The sequence below is a fragment of the Salvelinus alpinus genome, chromosome 1, assembly GCF_045679555.1.
Source record: "Salvelinus alpinus chromosome 1, SLU_Salpinus.1, whole genome shotgun sequence".
Classification (NCBI taxonomy): domain Eukaryota; kingdom Metazoa; phylum Chordata; class Actinopteri; order Salmoniformes; family Salmonidae; genus Salvelinus; species Salvelinus alpinus.
The window spans coordinates 18,667,563-18,687,972 of NC_092086.1; the positions used below are offsets into that span (position 1 = coordinate 18,667,563).

The 20,410-nt window shown below is 42.4% G+C and overlaps 1 protein-coding gene across 1 annotated transcript in view; it reads right to left on the bottom strand.

The window, feature by feature from the left end:
- LOC139570881 (protein sidekick-2-like) overlaps positions 1-4,840 on the bottom strand; it is a 524,727-nt gene extending 519,887 nt beyond the window's left edge. Inside the window, exon 1 of the mRNA XM_071393181.1 lies at positions 4,386-4,840. Coding sequence (XP_071249282.1) covers positions 4,386-4,752 — 367 coding nt within the window. The 5' untranslated portion in view covers positions 4,753-4,840. The remainder of the gene's footprint in view (positions 1-4,385) is intronic.
- Positions 4,841-20,410: the final 15,570 nt, after the last annotated feature.

Below are 20,410 nucleotides of genomic sequence, written 5' to 3' on the forward strand. Positions count from 1 at the left end.
ATTTCTAAACAGTATAGAATCTTAGCTTTCATTTGACATCCGATTTGACATGCACCTATGAACTTCACATGTTGGTGTTGTCATGACGAGGCCCTATCTGGGTGTAGATCGTGGCTTCCCCCTCTCTCACGCTCTCCTACACCCAGGTTCTGTTATCTCAGGTGGCTTCCCCCTCTCTCACTCTCTCCTACACCCAGGTTCTGTTATCTCAGGTGGCTTCCCCCTCTCTCACTCTCTCCTACACCCAGGTTCTGTTATCTCAGGTGGCTTCCCCCTCTCTCACTCTCTCCTACACCCAGGTTCTGTTATCTCAGGTGGCTTCCCCCTCTCTCACTCTCTCCTACACCCAGGTTCTGTTATCTCAGGTGGCTTCCCCCTCTCTCACGCTCTCCTACACCCAGGTTCAGTTATCTCAGGTGGCTTCCCCCTCTCTCACTCTCTCCTACACCCAGGTTCTGTTATCGCAGGTGGCTTCCCCCTCTCTCACTCTCTCTTACACCCAGGTTCTGTTATCTCAGGAGTATTCCCCCTCTCTCACTATCTCTTACACCCAGGTTCTGTTATCTCAGGTTGTAAATTCCTGGCGGAGAATATCTCCCCCTTTTCATGCAGATAGAGATCAGAGAGTGAACAAAGGATTTCACGTGGTCGAACTCCTAAATCCCCAAAATGGGAAAATGAGACTATATATCCACTTGCGAGAATGTGGGAAGGGTCTGTGGACACTTAAGGGACAGTTATGTTGAGTGTGTTTCATTTGGAGACCTCACGAAGGACACATATAACTATATCTCTGAATATGTACATTTTTCAATTATGGTGTTTGCATCTAATCCTTGTATAAAATGAATGAGTAAAGATGAAACTATTTGTGAAATGATGTAATGTGATGTTCACCTTTAATTTTGAGAAAATTGTATTCTCTTTAAAGTTGAACTAAGTCATTGGCATGCCCCTGTGAGCACAGACATGATCTGGCGTCATGGAACCGCCTTTTCTACTGTTACGAATAAAAAGCCCTCCTGAGGAAATCCTCTTCAGACTAAGCAAACCCACAGCGTGAGCTGTGGTAGCGAATAGTTAAGACCACACATACCTGTGTAAGCTGAGGTGGTACAGGTTTGAGTACCAAGACTAGAAAACTATACCACGTGGAGCATTGGCTACAAAATGCTGGAAATGGTTAAACTATGAGACTATGAGACTTAGATACTAATTACTAGTCTGCAGCTAGAAATGATGTAAACCTGGGATGAGAATACCGACAACCGCCGAAACATCTATGAGAACATTTCTGAATGGTACTCTGAAGTATCCATTCTAACCACGAAATACTTTGATCTTCAGGGAAACAGAAAGAGAGAGACTCTTTGAGAGAGAGACTCTAGCAGATGGATCGGATTCCAACAGAGAAGATCACAACGACACATGGGCGTAAATATATATTGATTAAAATTATTCCCGAATGAGTGAGCGTTCATGTGCAAAGGATTAACATTTCAATTGATATAATTATCAACTGTGTGTAGTGATCCCTTTTGTCTTTCCCGCTTCTCTCTCAGTCCACCCCCCTTCCCGTTGTCCACCAAGCCATCACATCGTCTTAGCCCACTAGGGAATCTTCCCTATCATTTGTTACTAAACAATATCTACTGTTTGTTTGTTTATGCATTTCTGTGATTATTTAGTTAGTTAGTAAATAAATGATTAAGCCAATTGGTGTATGGATGATTTATAGTAAAGGTTGGGTTCGTGCAGATAACCAACAATTAACGACGTTCAGATGAGACTGAAGTGAGGTAAAGAATAAATCATTAATAGAAGACTAATTGATCAGATATTAAAATATCCGAAGTTATATTAAAAAAATTATAACTTTCTAATCTGAAGATTTTCCGTGGTGCCCCGACTTCCTAGTTAATTCAATTTACATGATTAGTTTAATCACGTAATAATAATTACAGAGAATTGATTTGATAAAATAAGCCTTCACCTTAATGATGCCAGACACGACAGTGCTCATGGGTCCTTTTACATGGAAATGCCCATATGAATCATATGTCCTTCCACCTATTCAGCCTCAATCTCTCCAAGCCTCAAGCCTCTCCTCTCTCCAACAGTATGTCCTTTGTCTAGCCTTTTTCTTTCCTAGTATGTCTTACTTGGTAGCAAGAATACTGAATACTGATACCTTTAAATGAATCAATAAGAGTACTGAATACTGATACCTTTAAATGAATCAATAAGAGTACTGAATACTGATACCTTTAAATGAATCAATAAGAGTACTGAATACTGATACCTTTAAATGAATCAATAAGAGTACTGAATACTGATACCTTTAAATGAATCAATAAGAGTACTGAATACTGATACCTTTAAATGAATCAATAAGAGTACTGAATACTGATACCTTTAAATGAATCAATAAGAGTACTGAATACTGATACCTTTAAATGAATCAATAAGAGTACTGAATACTGATACCTTTAAATGAATCAATAAGAGTACTGAATACTGATACCTTTAAATGAATCAATAAGAGTACTGAATACTGATACCTTTAAATGAATCAATAAGAGTACTGAATACTGATACCTTTAAATGAATCAATAAGAGTACTGAATACTGATACCTTTAAATGAATCAATAAGAGTACTGAATACTGATACCTTTAAATGAATCAATAAGAGTACTGAATACTGATACCTTTAAATGAATCAATAAGAGTACTGAATACTGATACCTTTAAATGAATCAATAAGAGTACTGAATACTGATACCTTTAAATGAATCAATAAGAGTACTGAATACTGATACCTTTAAATGAATCAATAAGAGTACTGAATACTGATACCTTTAAATGAATCAATAAGAATACTGAATACTGATACCTTTAAATGAATCAATAAGAGTACTGAATACTGATACCTTTAAATGAATCAATAAGAATACTGAATACTGATACCTTTAAATGAATCAATAAGAGTACTGAATACTGATACCTTTAAATGAATCAATAAGAATACTGAATACTGATACCTTTAAATGAATCAATAAGAGTACTGAATACTGATACCTTTAAATGAATCAATAAGAGTACTGAATACTGATACCTTTAAATGAATCAATAAGAATACTGAATACTGATACCTTTAAATGAATCAATAAGAATACTGAATACTGATACCTTTAAATGAATCAATAAGAATACTGAATACTGATACCTTTAAATGAATCAATAAGAATACTGAATACTGATACCTTTAAATGAATCAATAAGAATACTGAATACTGATACCTTTAAATGAATCAATAAGAGTACTGAATACTGATACCTTTATAAATACATTTTTATTTTATTTAACTAGGCAAGTCAGTTAAGAACAAATTCTTATTTACAATGACGGCCTACACCGGCCAAACCCGGACGGCGCTGGGCCAATTGTGCACTGCCCTATGGGACTCCCAATCAAGGCCGGTTGTGATACAGCCTGGATTCAAACCTGGGTGTCTGTAGTGACGCCTCAAGCACTGAGATACAGTGCTTTAGATCGCTGTGCCATTCAGGAGCCTTTAAATTAATCAATAAGAGTGCTGAATACAGATATCTTTAACTTAATTAATAAGTGAGAGGATTTTATGTATTTTCCAGGCATCACATAGTATTTTCTACAGTAGGCTATTAACTTGATAGAAAGCATAGTCTATTGAATAGCCTATAGATACATTTGAATAAATCAATAACTTTGATCCATAATTATCCCCTTATTGATAGTCACGTAGTCACATTAAGGTATTTTATATGCAGAAACATTGCCTAATAGAAACGTGCGAAATTATCTACCCCACTTTGAACCGTTTTCCACAGTCTTCCATTAAATATCCATTGGATGGGCACCTACAATACACGTTCAGTCTTTTCTCAATGGGAACGGGATGAAATTCATTCTGCAGAACACAAGAGGATGATTTGGATGGAAACATTTTTACTTTGAACTTGCTTGGGAGGGTTGTAGAAGTAGGGCTACAGTAACTACCACAATAATTATACTGAAATTCCGTATTTTCTGTGATCTCTCAATCTGTATCATAGTTAGAAAACAGCTAGGGGAAAGTGACTACTCCAGCCCAGCAAATTAAAGCGCAATGTCTATCTATAACGTTACAATTGAAGATAGGTCTTGCATTTTGTATAAGGCAGCTGCCCAGTTCCCCGAGAATCTAAATGAAGTGACAGAGCTCATCTCGTCAGGCTCCGCTCAAGCCATCTGGTTGTCACCATGGAGATTTAGAAGACAGTTGACAGTTCACTTCTGTCGCCTCTTTTGGTGAGGCTACAACACTATTAAAAAGTAACATTTGTGTGACTGTGAAGTCCTTACCTTGTGCTGCTACGTGGTGGAAACACATCGCTGACATCAGAATCCAACAGGAGAGCCACTTCAGTCCCACCGAACCGCCGAACCTCGTCCCTGTCGGCATCCCCGGTATCCCCGTCAAGTCAGCAGAGCGAGGTCGCCGTTTTGGTAACATGTTGCTTGGCAGCAACATACAGCCTCCCGTGAGAGCGAGCGAGTCGGTCCTGCCTCCTAGTCCAGCGACTCCTACTAGTCCTGTGTGAAAGTAGTCTATCACCGATGTGAATGAGTAAACCGGAGAGGAGAGCTGGTCCGTGAGCGTGGGGCAGCAGGCGTGCCTCGTGTTGCATGTAGTTGTATAGAACTGGAGCCCCGTGGATAAATCCCGCATGAGCTTGCTAGGCGGAGTCAATTGAACCACTGTTTAATTCCAAAGCTATGGAAGGTGTGTGAACATTGAAATCAAATCACTGTACTGAAAATGAGGAATTACAATTAAAAACCGACATCGGAAATAGGCGGGAGTTAACCTGGTCATCGGATGATTGTTTTTATCACCGCAATTAAATAGCACTTACTAAATTAATGTGTTTGACAAATTATCAAAAACAATGATTAAATAATTCCATGACTGAATAGCCTTGCGCTATTTATGCTTCCCCAGGTTGCATTACACAATCTCCAAAAACATGGCCAACAAGTCGCCGAGGGAACAAAAAATGATAAGCCATTTTATGTTGAACCTGATTATCAATTGAACGCCTATGTGTTTCGGGTAGGCTACGTGCGTTTTGCTCAGTATTTAAACGTTTAATTTTGAATGAATTTGATAGATATATGTAAACATTATAATAATGGGAAGAGCTCATAACCTACAAAAAATATGGTGCATCCTCTTCACGTCTTCCTAGACGGATTGAACTCGATGAACACGCACAGTGAATTGATCAACTCTGTCAAATCAAGTGGCTTTTGAGCAGAATAACCGCCAGAATTTTCATTCAGGGCCGTTGTAGCCCTTCATATTTTATTGGTGTAGGCCTACGTCTACGTCCAATGGTTTAAAATATATTGATTGTCCACTCGGCCACTCCACTTCATACAAGTTGTTGTGTCCAAATGATGAGGTCCTCTGTGCGTTCAGTGCGCACAGTGCGGCAAGCGATGGAAGATGCAGTGCTCTGTCGAACAGTGCCACCATGCGACACGAAACGGCACGGCATCTATTGGTGAGTGTTGATTCATTGGTGGAACCGACCGTAGGTAGCATCTTCCCGAAGCTTGAAGCAAAATGAAAACATACTGATGTAACGCGTCATTTAGAGGGTTCAGAGAGTGGAACATCAGCTATAGAAAATACAAGACTTGGACAGAGACAGCGCCCACATGAAACATATTATAGTATACTATGGTATAAATGCTGTAGTGTTTTTGCCGACTTTACTGTAGTATATTCACTGTATTGATTTTGCGGAAAAACACTACAGAGAATACTGTACTATTGACTATAGTGTTGATGACACGACTGTAGTATTTCCTGTAGTGTTTTTGTGGACATTAGAGTAGTATTATTTACTATAGTGTTTTTGTTTTATCATCTTTGATATAGCAGTGGAGGGTTTCTCCTTGAGGAAACCTATTGGACAAAATACGCAAAGAGCAAATGTTCCATTACCTGTAGGTAGGTAGGACTGGGGTTTGAACAGACAGTTCAGAGCTTCTACTCGTTTCTATAAGCTGTAGGGAACACAATATATGGTCTATACTTGGTGTAACAGTATAACTTTAAACCGTCCCCTTTAAACCGTCCCCTTTCACATCCGTTACATTGGCATGTAGGTTTCTCACATGGCACAACATGGGATATGGGCAGGGTATATGCACATTAAGTACTGTAGTATAATATACTATAGCAATTACTGTAGTGTTTTTGCAGACATTACTGTAGTTTTTACTGTAGTGTTTTTGCAGACATTACTGTAGTTTTTACTGTAGTGTTTTTGCCTGTAGTATTTACTATAGTAGTATACAGTATCATACAACAACATTCTATAGTAAATACTACACATTATCGAGGGATACTACAGTGTGTATTATAGTATTCTTCATTATACTACAGTTTACTACATAATTCTATAGTAAGTCCTGTAGTCTTCTATAGTAAACTGTAATATTTTTTCATGTGGTGCATACAGAGCTCAGCAGGACTTGACTTTATTCTGGGACAGGCAACCACCATCAACCACCGTCTCAATCAGTTCACGTGACAGACGGGAATTTATAAACAAACCAGACATTACTAATCAATGGTCATCAGGTCCAATTTCCACTCTTACACAAGTTTGATGTAAATATTGATTTGATGAAAACACATACTCAGTGAGTTGTGTGGTCTGTGAATGTCAAAATGAATCAGCATGATTGCATCAGCATTGGAAATACAAGCAACTACCTCTCACAAAATGCCCATATCCTACCAGGAAATCACAGATCAAAGCTCATGTGTTCAGATGAGAGATGCATATAAGGCTGAGTGGTGAGTTATCCTTTACTTCCTACTTTATAACAGCAGGGAGAAGCAATGTACTCTCCCTCCTCTTCTCTATCTCTCCTTCCTCCCCATCTCTCTCCATCCTCTCCTCTATCTCTCCTTCATCCCCATCTCTCCCCCTCCTCTCTCCCTCATCTCTCTATCTCTCCTTCCTCCCCCATCTCTCACCATCCTCTATCTCTCCTTCCTCCCCATCTCTCACCATCCTATATATCTCCTTCCTCCCCCATCTCTCACCATCCTCTATCTCTCCTTCCTCCCCATCTCTCACCATCCTATATATCTCCTTCCTCCCCCATCTCTCACCATCCTCCATCTCTCCTTCCTCCCCATCTCTCTCCATCCTCTCCTCTATCTCTCCTTCCTCCCCATCTCTCTCCATCATCTCCTCTATCTCTCCTTCCTCCCCCATCTCTCACCATCCTCTATCTCTCCTTCTTCCCCATCTCTCTCCATCCTCTCCTCTATCTCTCCTTCCTCCCCATCTCTCTCCTCTATCTCTCCTTCCTCCCCATCTCTCTCCATCCTCTCCTCTATCTCTCCTTCCTCCCCATCTCTCTCCTCTATCTCTCCTTCCTCCCCATCTCTCTCCATCCTCTCCTCTATCTCTCCTTCCTCCCCCATCTCTCACCATCCTCTATCTCTCCTTCCTCCCCCATTCTCTCTCCATCCTCTCCTCTATCTCTCCTTCCTCCCCCATCTCTCTCCATCCTCTCCTCTATCTCTCCTTCCTCCCCATCTCTCTCCATCCTCTCCTCTATCTCTCCTTCCTCCCCCATCTCTCACCATCCTCTATCTCTCCTTCCTCCCCCATTCTCTCTCCATCCTCTCCTCTATCTCTCCTTCCTCCCCCATTCTCTCTCTATCCTCTCCTCTATCTCTCCCTCCTCCCCCATCTCTCTCCATCCTCTCCTCTATCTCTCCTTCCTCCCCCATCTCTCTCCATCCTCTCCTCTATCTCTCCTTCCTCCCCCATCTCTCTCCATCCTCTAGCTCTCCTTCCTCCCATCTCTCTCTATCCTCTCCGCTATCTCTCCTTCCTCCCCCATCTCTCTCCATCCTCTCTCTCTCCTTCTCTCTCCATACTATCCTGCTCCCTCTCCATACTATCATGCTCCATCTCTCTCCATCTCTTTCCATCCTCTCCTCCTCTCTCATCTCGCTCCTTCTCTCTCCTCCTTTCTCATCTCTCTCCATCTCTCTCCATCTCTTTCCATCCTCTCCTCCTCTCTCATCTCGCTCCTTCTCTCTCCTCCTTTCTCATCTCTCTCCATCTCTCTCCATCTCTTTCCATCCTCTCCTCCTCTCTCATCTCTCTCCTTCTCTCTCCATCTCTCTCCATCTCTTTCCATCCTCTCCTCCTCTCTCATCTCTCTCCTTCTCTCTCCTTCTCTCTCCTTCTCTCTCCTCCTTTCTCATCTCTCGCCATTACTTACTATGTGCCTCCGAGATGCCCCCCTCCTTCCCACTCAACCCTCTACACACACACACTCACGCACACACACTCACACTCTCTCTCACACACACACACACACTCACACTCACTCACACTCACACTCACACGCACCAAGATAGCAGTGATTGTCCACTGCATGTGAATGAGACTGGAGAGCAATCTGCCGGTCTAACAGTCTCATAATCAGCACAGCATTAGCAGGATGGTGTGTGTGGTGTGTGTGTGTGTGTGAGTGAGTGTGTGTGTGCGAATGTGTGTGTGTGTGTGTGTGTGTGTCGGAGTGTCGGTGTGTGCATGCACGTGTGTGTGTGTGTGCACCCGCTGAGTCGAGCAGGCAGGTCCACATTAGCAGACTGCTGGGAACAGGACTCAGGCATCGGCAGGTATAATGTTCTAACACACACACACTGACACACACTCACACACACACTCACACAGACTAACTAGGTTCACCTACTAGGTTCAGGACCAACTAGGTTCACCTAGCCACATAATAATACACACAGGCACAAATGACCTGAGAACACAGCAGGAAAGGGTGGCCACAGCACTGAAGGGAGTGATTGAAAAAGCTTCTTCTACTTTCCCCAACGCACAAGTGGTTATCTCCACCCTGCTACCAAGAAAATACTTCCACCTTGCTACCATACAGCGGATAAAGGCAAGTATTTCCTGTGACTGTGCCTCAAAACCAGATGTTTACCTGGCCCACCACTCCACCCTGGACTTGAACAGCCTCTATGACCAGGTCCACCTCTACAAGGCAGCAGTGCCCACCTAAGCCAGGACCCTAAAGGACATCGCTCTCAAGCGTAGCCCCAACACTTCACACAGGAGCAACAGATCAATAGACACCCCGCCCAGACCAGCGAGACACTCACTATGATTCACTATGGTGAATCACTAGAACAATACAGAAATACACTACGGAAAAAGAAGGAAGAGCACGCCAGAAATCAGCTCAATGTAATTGAAGAATTCATAGCCTCTAACCACTTCTGGAAAACACTAAACAAACAACAACACGAATAATTATCTATCCAAAATGGAGATGTATGGGTAAATCACTTCTCCAATCTTTTTAGCTCTATAACAAAGAACAAACAGCAAAAACATACATGATCAAATACAAATCTTAGAATCAACTATTAAAGACCCACTGGAATCTCCAATGACCTTGAATGACCTACAGGACAACAGACAAACCCTCCAACCCAAAAAGGCCTGTGGGGTTGATGGTATCCTCAATGAAATGATCAAATATGCAGACAACAAATTCCAATTGGCTATACTAAAACTCTTTAACATCGTCCTTAGCTCTGGCATCTTCCCCAATATTTGGAACCAAGGACTGATCATCCCAATCCACAAAAGTGGAGACAAATTTGACCCCAATAACTACCGTGGGATATGTGTCAACAGCAACCTTGGTAAAATCCTCTGCATTATCATTAACAGCAGACTCGTACATTTTCTCAGTGAAAACAATGCACTGAGCAAATGTCAAATTGTCTTTTTACCAAATTATCGTACGACAGACCACGTATTCACCCTGCACACCCTAATTGATAAACAAACAAACCAAAACAAAGGCAAATTATTCTCATGCTTTGTTGATTTCAAAAAAGCATTCGACTCAATTTGGCATGAAGGTCTGCTATACAAATTGATGGAAAGTGGTGTTGGGGAAAAATCATATGACATTATAAAATCCATGTGCACAAAGAACAAGTGTGCAGTTAAAATAGGCAAAAAACACACACATTTCTTCCCACAGGGCTGTAGGGTGAGACAGGGATGCAGCTTAAGCCCCACCCTCTTCAACATCTATCTCAACGAATTGGCGAGTGCACTAGAAAAGTCTGCAGCACCCGGCCTCACCCTACTAGAATCTGAAGTCAAATGTCTACTGATGATCTGGTGCTACTGTCAACAACCAAGGAGGGCCTACAGCAGCACCTAGATCTTCAAAAACATCCTCCGTGTACAACGTAGAACACCAGAAAATGCATGCAAAGCAGAATTAGGCCGATACCGGCTAATTATCAAAATCCAGAAAAGAGACGTTAAATTCTACATCCACCTAAACGGAAGTGATTCCCAAACCTTCCATAACAAAGCCATCACCTACAGAGAGATGAACCTGGAGAAGAGTCCCTAAGCAAGCTGGTCCTGGGGCTCTGTTCACAAACACAAACACACCCCACAGAGCCCCAGGACAGCAACACAATTAGACCCAACCAAATCATGAGAAAACAAAAAGATAATTACTTGACACATTGGAATGAATTAACAAAAAACAGAGCAAACTAGATTGCTATTTGGCCCTAAACAGAGAGTACACAGTGGCAGAATACCTGAGTGCACCACTGTGACTGACCCAAACTTAAAGAAAGCTTTGACTATGTACAGACTCAGTGAGCATAGCCTTGCTATTGAGAAAGGCCGCCGTAGGCAGACCTGGCTCTCAAGAGAAGACAGGCTATGTGCACACTGCCCACAACACGAGGTGGAACCTGAGCTGTACTTCCTAACCTCCTGCCAAATATATGACCATATTAGAGACACATATTTCCCTCAGATTACACAGATCCACAAAGAATTCGAAAACAAACCCGATTTTGATAAACTCCCATATCTACTGGGTGAAATACCACAGTGTGCATCACAGCAGCAATATTTGTGACCTGTTGACGCAAGAAAAGGGCAACCAGTGAAGAACAAACACCATTGTAAAAACAACCCATATTTATGCTTATTTATTTTATTTTATTTATTTTCCCTTTTGCACATCGTTACAACACTGTATATATACATAATCCAACATTTGTAATGTCTTTATTCTTTCGGAACTTCTGTGAGTGTAATGTTTACTGTTCATTTTTATTGTTTTTCCACTTTTGTATATTATCTACCTCACTTGCTTTGGCAATATTAACATATGTTTCCCAAGCCAATAAAGCCCCTTGAATTCATCGATAGATCACACACACACACACACACACACACACACACACACACACACACACACACACACACACACACACACACACACACACACACACACACACACACACACACACACACACACACACACACACGCACACATTCTCACACACTCACACACACACATACACACACCATAAATGAGTCCTAATCACCCTGTACAGTAGGTAACTGGGCCATGCTGTTCTATAACCAGTAAACTCCGTCAGACTACCACTGGGACTCCGTTTGGTCTAAAGTAGTGCACTACACCTATGGGCCCTGGTCTAAAGTAGTGCACTACCTAGAGAATAGGGTGCCATTTGGGATGCAGTCTTGATTTTACAGTTTTTACAATCCCTTTGGCACTAATTTCAGAACCTTGTGATCATTTTTCAAAACTCTAGACACAAGACACAAAACTCAAAACGGTCATCACTTGTAACACAGGCTGTCCAATGTTCAAAACATTGCATTGTGCATTCATATCTTTAAAGAAACCTTGCACTTGCAGAATCATTGGTTCAAATAACTCATTTATCATTCCTATGTTCCATAGGAACATTCATTTAGATCACCCACACACAAGATACCGATAGTTTCACTGTGTAGTCGTTCGTTCAATCATTAAATATTGTAGTACAAAATATGTGATACATGTTTCATTATTCTACTACACATAAATACATCACTGTAAAAGGACTAGTAGAGAGAATACTACAGACACAGTGGAATCTTTGAACAAAATCTGAAATGTATTGATGAAATACAATAAAATCACAACATAGGTTTCTTTGAATCAAAGCAAAAATAATTAGCTACAAAAAATGAAAAAAACTACAGTAAAACATCAACTGCAGTGTTCCTCACCTGGCTTACTGTAAAAAGCAAAACAAAGGATTGATTACTGTACTTCTATATTTCCATCAATCCTGTCTTGTGGATTTGGCCACAGGTTCTCATCCACATCACAATGGATGTTTTCATTAGCCAAACATCTTGGGAAGAATCTTCGGGCGAATCCAGGCCTGACACTGGTCTACCGTGATGTCATTGCATGCGTCATCCATGGGCTGGAGAAGGGCGGCTTGTTCATGAGGGCGCCTATCATATACCTTCCACCTCCATGTGGAGAAAAATTACTCAATCGGGTTAAGGAAAGGAGAGTATGGGGGTAAGTACAGGGTGGTAAATTGTGGATGGGCCTGAAACCATGCTTGCACCATTTGAGCATGGTGGAACCTGACATTATCCCACACAATGACATAGGTCATGCCAGCAGCTCTACAGACCTGATTTAGCCCATCAAGGAAGGTTACATTCGAACAGGGAATCATGTGGCTGCCTGCAACTCAATATATACAGTATATAGAGTAGAGAGCTTTAGTTGTTGTTCAACCAAACATTAGATAGGTGTACCTAATAAAGTGGCCGGTGAGTGTACAGTAATGTAAAATTTGAAAACATAGTCTGGAAAAGTGGTACATGGGACCATAGAAACAGTGTCTGATAAAGATTGATGATGACATATTACATCCATAGATAATGTAGTCCAATTGGTTCATGTTCCACGGTAATTGGTCTCAATGGATCTCGTTATCTTGAAACTTTCATGATCTAAACATGGAATATTGTTCGTCAGTTTCCATAAAACTATGCATTAAAAGTAATGCAACAGTTACTTATCATTTTGAGCAGTTCTATCAGTTGATAGTGAGATCATTGTAATGAAATGAATACACAGTCATCTCAGATGTAATGTGTGAATTGCATTTTGAAATGGTAACACTTTGATGTTCAGTTGTGTCATTTTGAACCGGTGATTTTAGTTCAGTGAATAAATGATCTTAGCTTTGTGTGTATTGTATCCAAGCAATTGGAAAAAGTGTTAGAGTTTAGAAAAATTTGCATTTTGATCATTGGTTGTGAGTTTTGTGTCTAGAGTTTTGAAAAATGACATCAAGGTTCTGAAATTAGTGCCAAAGTGATTGTAAAAAACTGTAAATGTCTTTTAGGTCAAACTAAGGCTGTGTTTGTACATGGGTTCAAATAGTGTGTTTGTTTTCTTTTAAATACTTTGTCTGTGCTTGATTGAAATTGCCTGGTGCAATTTAACCATTGGAATAGTCCCAAAAGTACTGCCAACCCCTCCCATCTGGCACCGCAGGCAGGTCTTCACAAAACGCTCACAGTATCTGAAAGAAAACAAATGCTTTTTGAATCCTGGTCTGTTTCATACACAGTAGGCCCGTCTCTGTACACTGAAGTTTAGGGGCACTAAGTAGCCAAAATGATGACATCATGGTTTCTGCTATTCATTGGGCATCTGTGGTATAAACAGCTGAACAAGCCTGGCCATAGAATCCCTTTAATCACGTAAACAACCACAAACCATTTATTGATTAAATACCCTCCTGGCTCTGGGCACAGGGTTTCTGTGGTACTCTGTGGCTAGTGACCAGGGTGTGTGTGTGTGTGTGTGTGTGTTCACATTTAGCTGAAGAGGGTGCATCATCCACTGGCTTTTAGCAGGAAATGTAACAACAACAACATCTGTCCTCATAACATCAGCAGACATCACAATACCAAAGCACGCGCACACACACGCACGCACGCACGCACGCACGCACGCACGCACGCACACACGCACACACACACACACACACACACACACACACACACACACACACACACACACACACACACACACACACACACACACTACCCTTCATCCCAGCTTCCTCAGTTATAAAACACCTTCAGTCCCTTTAGAGAGAACTACGCATCACCCAGGATGCCTCCTAAATAGCACCCTGTCCCCTAGATAATGCACTATGTTTGACCAGTGCCCTTTAGAGAGAACTACGCATCACCCAGGATGCCCTTTAGAGAGAACTACGCATCACCCAGGATGCCCTTTAGAGAGAACTACGCATCACACAGGATGCCCTTTAGAGAGAACTACGCATCACCCAGGATGCCTCCTAAATAGCACCCTGTCCCCTAGATAATGCACTATGTTTGACCAGAGCCCTTTAGAGAGAACTACGCATCACCCAGGATGCCCTTTAGAGAGAACTACGCATCACCCAGGATGCCCTTTAGAGAGAACTACGCATCACCCAGGATGCCCTTTAGAGAGAACTACGCATCACCCAGGATGCCCTTTAGAGAGAACTACGCATCACACAGGATGCCCTTTAGAGAGAACTACGCATCACCCAGGATGCCCTTTAGAGAGAACTACGCATCACCCAGGATGCCCTTTAGAGAGAACTACGCATCACCCAGGATGCCTCCTAAATAGCACCCTGTCCCCTAGATAATGCACTATGTTTGACCAGAGCCCTTTAGAGAGAACTACGCATCACCCAGGATGCCCTTTAGAGAGAACTACGCATCACCCAGGATGCCCTTTAGAGAGAACTACGCATCACCCAGGATGCCCTTTAGAGAGAACTACGCATCACCCAGGATGCCCTTTAGAGAGAACTACGCATCACCCAGGATGCCCTTTAGAGAGAACTACGCATCACCCAGGATGCCCTTTAGAGAGAACTACGCATCACCCAGGATGCCCTTTAGAGAGAACTACGCATCACACAGGATGCCCTTTAGAGAGAACTACGCATCACCCAGGATGCCCTTTAGAGAGAACTACGCATCACCCAGGATGCCCTTTAGAGAGAACTACGCATCACCCAGGATGCCCTTTAGAGAGAACTACGCATCACCCAGGATGCCTCCTAAATAGCACCCTGTCCCCTAGATAATGCACTATGTTTGACCAGAGCCCTTTAGAGATGTGGCCAATAGTCCACTATATAGGGAATAGGGTGCCATTTGGGACGCATGCTGTATCATGTATCCCCACGAGTCTCCGTTGTCCAGGTATAATATTGTTCAAATGAAGATTCAGCCTATCAGACTTCACCATAGCAACTGACTGAGGAGATGTAAAAATGTGTTTGCAAAAAAAGTAGAACCTCTGGTGAGTAACATAGATCATCTTGGATTTCGGTTTTCCATTAATAGTATCCTGAATGAATCAGTCATCTGGATCCTGTCTGCATCCCAAATGGTCCCCTATTACCCCTGTAGTGTACTACAGGACCCTGGTCAAAAGGAATGCACTATATAGGGAATGAGGGTATTTTGGGACGCAGCCCCACATCTGTGAAGTTGAGGACTCATATCGTTGTGTTTATACAGTAAAGGCCAAATAGCAAAAATGAACTTAATTTAATACGAAAAAGTAAATATGAACTTAACACTTGATGAATGTCAGAGTAGCAGCTCACTCACACAGATACACACACACACACACACACACACACACACACACACACACACACACACACACACACACACACACACACACACACACACACACACACACACACACACACACACACACACACACACACACACACACACACACACACTGATCAAACCATAATGAGGGATGACAAATATCAGGAGGTAATACTACATTTTTTTTTTTTTTTATCTCTTTGGTACTATTTTCACAAGGATGTGGTGCATTTTAAAAACACCTAACTGGTAAGACTTGTAACACAGTCAGTCTCACATTCAAAACCTGTTGTTGTGCATCCATTTTGTTTGTAGAGATCTGTCAACACACAACCGTTGATCCAAAACATCATTAAACTGTGAAATACAGTACAATGAGTTCATTGGTTAAATCACCAAAACACAACCTAATGATGTCTTCTCAATGTAGCTGGTTTAACAACCTGTTCATCCAATAGAAACAAAATGGACGATACATGTTTCAAAATGGACCTCTGATGAAGGTAGTATGTTACAGTACATGACAGTATATTACCCTGTTTTCACAGTAGGAAATACTTTGCACTACACATTAACATTGACTTAACATCAAATTTCCCTCATTTTTAACCCATGTGTGATCAAAGGTGTGATCACTGAAAACATATTTCACAATGTAATCAAACGAAAGAACTGACAGAAACATTGCTTAGCAGGCGCTAGTTAGCATCTGTCTTTTGGCCATAGGTTCTCATCAACATCACAGTGAATATCCTCATTGTTCATGCACCCGGGGAGCTGGGGTCACGTACCAAAATGTGTGGACTGTTGTCAATTTGGATAAAAGTGTCTGCTACGTTAATGACATAATATTGTGGTAGTATAGTACTGTATTATAGTACTGTGTTATAGTACAGTATTATAGTACTGTATTATAGTACTGTGTTATAGTACGGTATTATAGTACTGTATTGGCCAATGCACTTTTAGTAAAGCAGTGTGAACACAAAAAAGTTGCTATCTAGAACCTGAAAGGGTTCTGCGGTTAACCCCATAGGAAAACCCTTTGAAGAACCCTTTTGGTTCCAGGTATAACCCTTTTGGGTTCAATGTAGAACCCTTTCCACAGAGGGTTCTATGTGGAACCCAAAAGGGTTCTACTTGGAACCAAAAGTGTTCTACCTGGAACCAAAAGGGTTCTACATGGAACAAAAAGTGTTCTACATGTCCGTCCTGTCTCCCTGTAGCGCTGTCTTAGTACGGACACAGAACGGACATTGCAATTTATTGGCCTGGCCACATCTGCAGTCCTCATGCCTCCTTGCAGCATGGCTAAGGCAGGTTCATGCAGATGAGCAGGGACCCTGGGCATCTTTCTTTTGGTGTTTTTAAGGGTCAGTAGAAAGGCCTCTTTAGTGTCGTAAGTTTTCATAACTGTGACCTTAATTGCCTACCGTCTGTAAGCTGTTAGTGTCTTAACGACCGTTCCACAGGTGCATGTTCATTAATTGTTTATGGTTCATTGAACAAGCATGGGAAACAGTGTTTAAACCCTTTACAATGAAGAACTGTGAAGTTATTTGTATTTTTACAAATTATCTTTGAAAGACAGGGTCCTGAAAAAGGGACGTTTCTTTTTTTGCTGACGTTAGATTGCGGTCACAGATTTTCGATAGATAGATGAGAGGGGTTGATGGTAACTGTACGATGGGATTCAGAGATAGATGAGCGGGGTTGATGGTAGCAGAAGGATGGGATTCAGAAATAGATGAGCGGGGTTGATGGTAACTGTACGATGGGATTCAGAGATAGATGAGCGGGGTTGATGGTAGCAGAAGGATGGGATTCAGAAATAGATGAGATGGGTTGATGGTAACTGTACGATGGGATTCAGAGATAGATGAGAGGGGTTGATGGTAGCAGAAGGATGGGATTCAGAGATAGATGAGAGGGGTTGATGGTAGCTGAAGGATGGGATTCAGAGATAGATGAGAGGGGTTGATGGTAGCTGTATGATGGGATTCAGAGATAGATGAGAGGGGTTGATGGTAGCAGAATGATGGGATTCAGAGATAGATGAGAGGGGTTGATGGTAGCAGAATGATGGGATTCAGAGATAGATGAGAGGGGTTGATGGTAGCTGAAGGATGGGATTCAGAGATAGATGAGAGGGGTTGATGGTAGCAGAATGATGGGATTCAGAGATAGATGAGAGGGGTTGATGGTAGCTGAAGGATGGGATTCAGAGATAGATGAGAGGGGTTGATGGTAGCAGAATGATGGGATTCAGAGATAGATGAGAGGGGTTGATGGTAGCAGAATGATGGGATTCAGAGATAGATGAGAGGGGTTGATGGTAGCTGAAGGATGGGATTCAGAAATAGATGAGAGGGGTTGATGGTAGCAGAATGATGGGATTCAGAGATAGATGAGAGGGGTTGATGGTAGCTGAAGGATGGGATTCAGAGATAGATGAGAGGGGTTGATGGTAGCTGAAGGATGGGATTCAGAGATAGATGAGAGGGGTTGATGGTAGCTGAAGGATGGGATTCAGAGATAGATGAGAGGGGTTGATGGTAGCTGAAGGATGGGATTCAGAGATAGATGAGAGGGGTTGATGGTAGCTGAAGGATGGGACTAAAAACAAAACAAAACATAACTATAGTAAAATACACTGTGTCTGTACATTTATATAGTATGCTATCAGCTGGAAGTAGAAGTCTAAGTGTTGTTGTCCGTTAGTTTACTCCAATTAGGGGAGGGATGGTAGGGTTAGGGGAAAATAATAAAGGGATATATATACATATTCATATTTGGGGGATTGGAAATGATGCAGACAATTACATGGATGTAATCTATAATCTATCTGCACTATTGAAGCTGATCTACCCCTTAAAAAATGTAAAAATAAATACAATTAAATTAAAACTTTGTGAAACTGTACCCCATACTTGTGAAAATTGCACCAAAGCGATAAAAAAAACAGTATGTATTACTTCTCCTTGTTGGATTCCCGTCTCAAAGCAAATAACACTATTTATCAGAAAATAATATGTTTCCTTTTCATTATGAGTAGATCCATCCTCTCTCCTCTGTTCTGTGACTGTTACAACTGGGATATGCTTTATTCCTGGAATAACATACTGGATATCATATCAGAGTAATGTTAACATTATATTACAATAAGGATATACATGATATCACATTAGAATAATGTATACGTGATATGCATTATTACACTCAAAACAATACTGGGTTGTTTGGTTGGCCCAACTGCTGAGTTGTTTGGTTGGTCCAACTGCTGGGTTGTTTGGTTGGCCCAACTGCTGGGTTGTTTGGTTGGCCCAACTGCTGGGTTGTTTGGTTGGCCCAACTGCTGGGTTGTTTGGTTGGTCCAACTGCTGAGTTGTTTGGTTGGCCCAACTGCTGGGTTGTTTGGTTGGTCCAACTGCTGGGTTGTTTGGTTGGCCCAACTGCTGGGTTGTTTGGTTGACCCAACTGCTGGGTTGTTTGGTTGACCCAACTGTTGGGGTGTTTGGTTGACCCAACTGCTGGGTTGTTTGGTTGGCCCAACTGCTGGGTTGTTTGGTTGGTCCAACTGCTGGGTTGTTTGGTTGGCCCAACTGCTGGGTTGTTTGGTTGGCCCAACTGCTGGGTTGTTTGGTTGACCCAACTGCTGGGTTGTTTGGTTGGTCCAACTGCTGGGTTGTTTGGTTGGCCCAACTGCTGGGTTGTTTGGTTGGCCCAACTGCTGGGTTGTTTGGTTGACCCATCTGCTGGGTTGTTTGGTTGGTCCAACTGCTGGGTTGTTTGGTTGGCCCAACTGCTGGGTTGTTTGGTTGGCCCAACTGCTGGGTTGTTTGGTTGGCCCAACTGCTGGGTTGTTTGGTTGGCCCAACTGCTGGGTTGTTTGGTTGGCTCAAATGCTGGGTTGTTTGGTTGGTCCAACTGCTGGGTTGTTTGGTTGACCCAACTGCTGGGTTGTTTGGTTGGTCCAACTGCTGGGTTGTTTGGTTGGCCCAACTGCTGGGTTGTTTGGTTGGCCCAACTGCTGGGTTGTTTGGTTGGCCCAACTGCTGGGTTGTTTGGTTGGCCCAACTGCTGGGTTTTTTGGTTGGCTCAAATGCTGGGTTGTTTGGTTGGTCCAACTGCTGGGTTGTTTGGTTGACCCAACTGCTGGGTTGTTTGGTTGACCCAACTGCTGGGTTGTTTGGTTGGCCCAACTGCTGGGTTGTTTGGTTAACCCTACTGCTGGGTTGTTTGGTTGGTCCAACTGATGGGTTGTTTGGTTGACCCAACTGCTTGGTTTTTTGGTTGGTCCAACTGCTGGGATGTTTGGTTGACCCAACTGCTGGGTTGTGTGGTTGACCCAACTGCTGGGTTGTTTGGTTGGTCCAACTGCTGTGTTGTTTGGTTGGTCCAACTGCTGGGTTGTTTGGTTGACCCAACTGCTGGGTTGTTTGGTTGGTCCAACTGCTGGGTTGTTTGGTTGACCCAACTGCTGGGTTGTTTGGTTGACCCAACTGCTGGGTTGTTTGGTTGGCCCAACTGCTGGGTTGTTTGGTTGACCCAACTGCTGGGTTGTTTGGTTGACCCAACTGCTGGGTTGTTTGGTTGGCCCAACTGCTGGGTTGTTTGGTTGGTCCAACTGCTGGGTTGTTTGGTTGGTCCAACTGCTGGGTTGTTTGGTTGGTCCAACTGCTGGGTTGTTTGGTTGGTCCAACTGCTGGGTTGTTTGGTTGGCCCAACTGCTGGGTTGTTTGG